The following is a 3,002-nucleotide window of genomic DNA, read 5'->3' on the forward strand; positions in this document are numbered from 1 at the left end:
AAAACCCGAACCGTTGCCGCCTGGCTCTACGACGCGATAGCATACCAGCTCTTTATCACAGGCTTTGTACACGGCGACCCCCACGCGGGGAATATTCTTGTGCACCGCCTCTCGAATGGGCAGCCGCAAGTTGTTTTGCTTGACTTTGGTCTGTGCACAGAGTTGTCGGACGAGATGCGTGCCGAGTTAGCGTGCATCTGGACCGCCGCTGTCACACATGACACCCCTACTCTAAAACAAGTTGCAAAGCGTTTTGGGTGTGAGGATTATGCGCTCTTTGCATCATGCTTCCTGCAGCACCCGTATGAGGCATTTAGTGCAGAGACAAATCTAACGACAAAAGCAACCATGGGAGATGATGCGAGAGCAGGTCCGGAATAGGATGCATGAGGTGAATAACATCGTGTCTGGACTCCCGAAGGAATACGCATTAGTGTTACGAAATATCATGGCTGTCAAGGCGATCAATAGGGAGCTTCAGAGGCCTGTCAACCGTCCACTGCGTATGTTACGATACTCGGCCGTTGTTGCCAGAAGGACAAGCTCCCGATGGCAATTGGGTTTTATGCTTTTGCGAGCTTGGTGGTCTGAGATCATCTCCTCATTGTTGATGCTGTACGCTGAATGGCGTTATCCCCAGTTAATGCAGATGCTGGACGACTCTTTGCAAGTACAAATTAGTGGCTAAAAAGTAAATGAACCCTGTGTAGAGGTAAGGACAAAGAAAGAGAGAAAGAGAGAGCGAAAGAGAAAGAGAAGGAAATTAACGGATGAAAAAATTCGAGAAGGAAAGAACTTGAGGGGAAAAAAAAAAGGATTTCTCTCTTACCTGCGACACATACATATAAATATATATATATGTGTGTATTGGTGCTTTTGTTTATGGTGTTTTTTTTTTTTGGAAACATATGATGCGGTTTTACGTGAGGCCACACAGACGGTCTTTTATGAACTTTGATTTCCTTTACGCAGTATGTTTTATTAATATTATTATTTTTCTTCTTCTTTTGTGTCCTGCCGATTGTCTCCAACCATCATTGGGATGCTTACTTTGCGGGTGTCAACACCGGCGGGTTTTTGCGAGGTGTGAAAGAGGAGGAGGTCAAACCGCGCGGTTGCGTTGGGTTTGCTCCCAAAGGCATTTGCCCCGAAGGAAATAGTTTTAATACTCACACTGGCCGAATGAGGCGAACGGGCATTCGACGCGTGGCGCCGTGGGTGCCGCCACCCCGTCACGACGTGAAGGTCACGATGCCGCCGCCGCCAGGTGGTGAGGTTGGTGGCTCTTTTGGCGTCTCAATAGGCTACAGTGACCGTATTGCTTGCACACCCTACTGGAAGCGCATGGCTTTGTCGAACTACGCACTACGCATGAAGGAGAATGCGACGCGGTATCCAATGAGTGAGCATCGTCCTGGCGAGTATGACATCCGTTATCTTCCCAAGCCGTACCCATGCACGATTCGCAATCGACCTTTATTAGAGGTTGGGGAACCGCGGCAAATTCCAAGCATTCAAATCCCTGTTATTTTCCTTGTGAACTTGTATAACGAGGAAAAGAATTCCTGGTTCGGTCGCAAGTATGAGACCGTATATGTGAGCCGACAGTTTATGCGGGAGGAGTTGATGCCCCAGCGGTATGCCATTTACGCCACGCCAGAGGCTTACGCGTTGCTTGGGTTGCCGGTTGTGGACCATGGGATACACAAGGAGATTCCTAAAACACCGCGTGAATATGAAAAGTTGCTTGAACGGCAGAAGTACGACGAGGAGCGATGGAAGTATTCGATTGAGTATCTTTTTCGAAAGTACGAAGCGGGACCCCCCGAACTGTTGGACCGCGCCGAAGATACTTGGGATGGGACAGAAGTGTTGGCTGTATCGTCTACAGCGGGTGCCGCACGTCATGGGGAGGCGGTGCAGCGCAAAGGGGCCATCAAACATCGCAAGGCACGGAAGATTAAATTGTTTTAGTATGACGTTTGACCGTTTTTTTCTTTCTTTTCTCGAGAATGAGATGGAGATCAACAGACAAAGAGAGACGTGCACTGGATGCATGCATGGACACAAATACAAAGAGAGAAAGGGAGAGGGGCAGGAATGCATCCACATGTCTTTTTATTTATTTATTTATTTTCCACCGTGGCTTGCGCTCACATATTCTCTGAATTCTCACTTTTTGTTGTCTTGCTTGGCGCTCAATACACCTCTTTTCCTCCCCACCGTTCTTCAGGGACGCCCGCAGCGCAGGCATCAAGGATAGAGAGACAAACAAACAAAAAAAAAAAAGTATAAAAGCAAACCTTGACTAAAAACATTCATTTATTTAATTATTATTATTATTATTACTTTCCTGAAGGAACGCGTGGAACTCAAAAATCCCCAGGGGATTTTTGCTTAAAAAAAGAAAAAAAAGGGGAAAAAGGAGAAAAATAACACAAAATACGGAGACAAGGGATGGCGCTTCTTTCACTCCCAGCGACCCCCTCCACGATGGATGCATCTGCCGTCACGAAGTCTCTGCGCGTGGATGCAAAGCGTGGCCTTTCTGCAGACGAGGTGGAGGAGCGAATTCGACAATTTGGTAGTAATGAACTTCCCACGAAGCCGTCAACTCCTTTTTGGAAGTTGGTTTTGGCGCAGTTTGAGGACACGCTTGTTCGTATTCTTCTTTTTGCGGCCATGACAAGTTTCGTTATGGCATTATTTGAGAAGAACGCCGGGGATTTTGTAGAGCCATTCATCATTCTCCTCATTCTTGTGCTAAACGCAACGGTGGGTGTCTGGCAGGAAAACCGGGCGGAGAGTGCGATTGAGGCACTCAAGTCATTTGTTCCGAAAACTGCCGTCGTGCTACGCGAAGGCAAGCTGGTCACTGTGGGGGCAGAAGATCTGGTGCCTGGAGATATAGTAGAAGTATCGGTAGGGAACCGTGTTCCTGCGGACATGCGAGTGCTAGAGTTGCACAGTACTACATTGCGTGCCGATCAGGCGATTCTTAA

General features: G+C 47.8%; 2 protein-coding genes and 1 pseudogene across 2 annotated transcripts, besides 5 other annotated features; all 3 read left to right on the plus strand.

The window, feature by feature from the left end:
- On the plus strand, positions 1 to 688 carry Tc00.1047053504141.31 (annotated as a pseudogene; the record flags this gene model as incomplete).
- Positions 1 to 3,002: a sequence feature (heterozygous, non-Esmeraldo-like haplotype).
- Positions 721 to 763: a sequence feature (CT-rich).
- Positions 977 to 998: a sequence feature (AT_rich).
- On the plus strand, positions 1,183 to 1,974 carry Tc00.1047053504141.20 (hypothetical protein, conserved; the record flags this gene model as incomplete). Its single annotated transcript, XM_797775.1, has 1 exon — positions 1,183 to 1,974. One exon carries the CDS (start codon positions 1,183 to 1,185, stop codon positions 1,972 to 1,974), a length of 792 nt encoding a protein of 263 aa, XP_802868.1.
- Positions 2,116 to 2,137: a sequence feature (AT_rich).
- Positions 2,321 to 2,348: a sequence feature (AT_rich).
- Positions 2,458 to 3,002, plus strand: Tc00.1047053504141.9 (calcium-translocating P-type ATPase, putative; the record flags this gene model as incomplete). Its single annotated transcript, XM_797776.1, has 1 exon — positions 2,458 to 3,002. A coding segment is annotated over one exon (545 nt), but the record flags the coding sequence as incomplete, so codon positions are not given.

Source organism: Trypanosoma cruzi, genomic scaffold (assembly GCF_000209065.1).
Source record: "Trypanosoma cruzi strain CL Brener 1047053517151 genomic scaffold, whole genome shotgun sequence".
NCBI lineage: Eukaryota > Euglenozoa > Kinetoplastea > Trypanosomatida > Trypanosomatidae > Trypanosoma > Trypanosoma cruzi.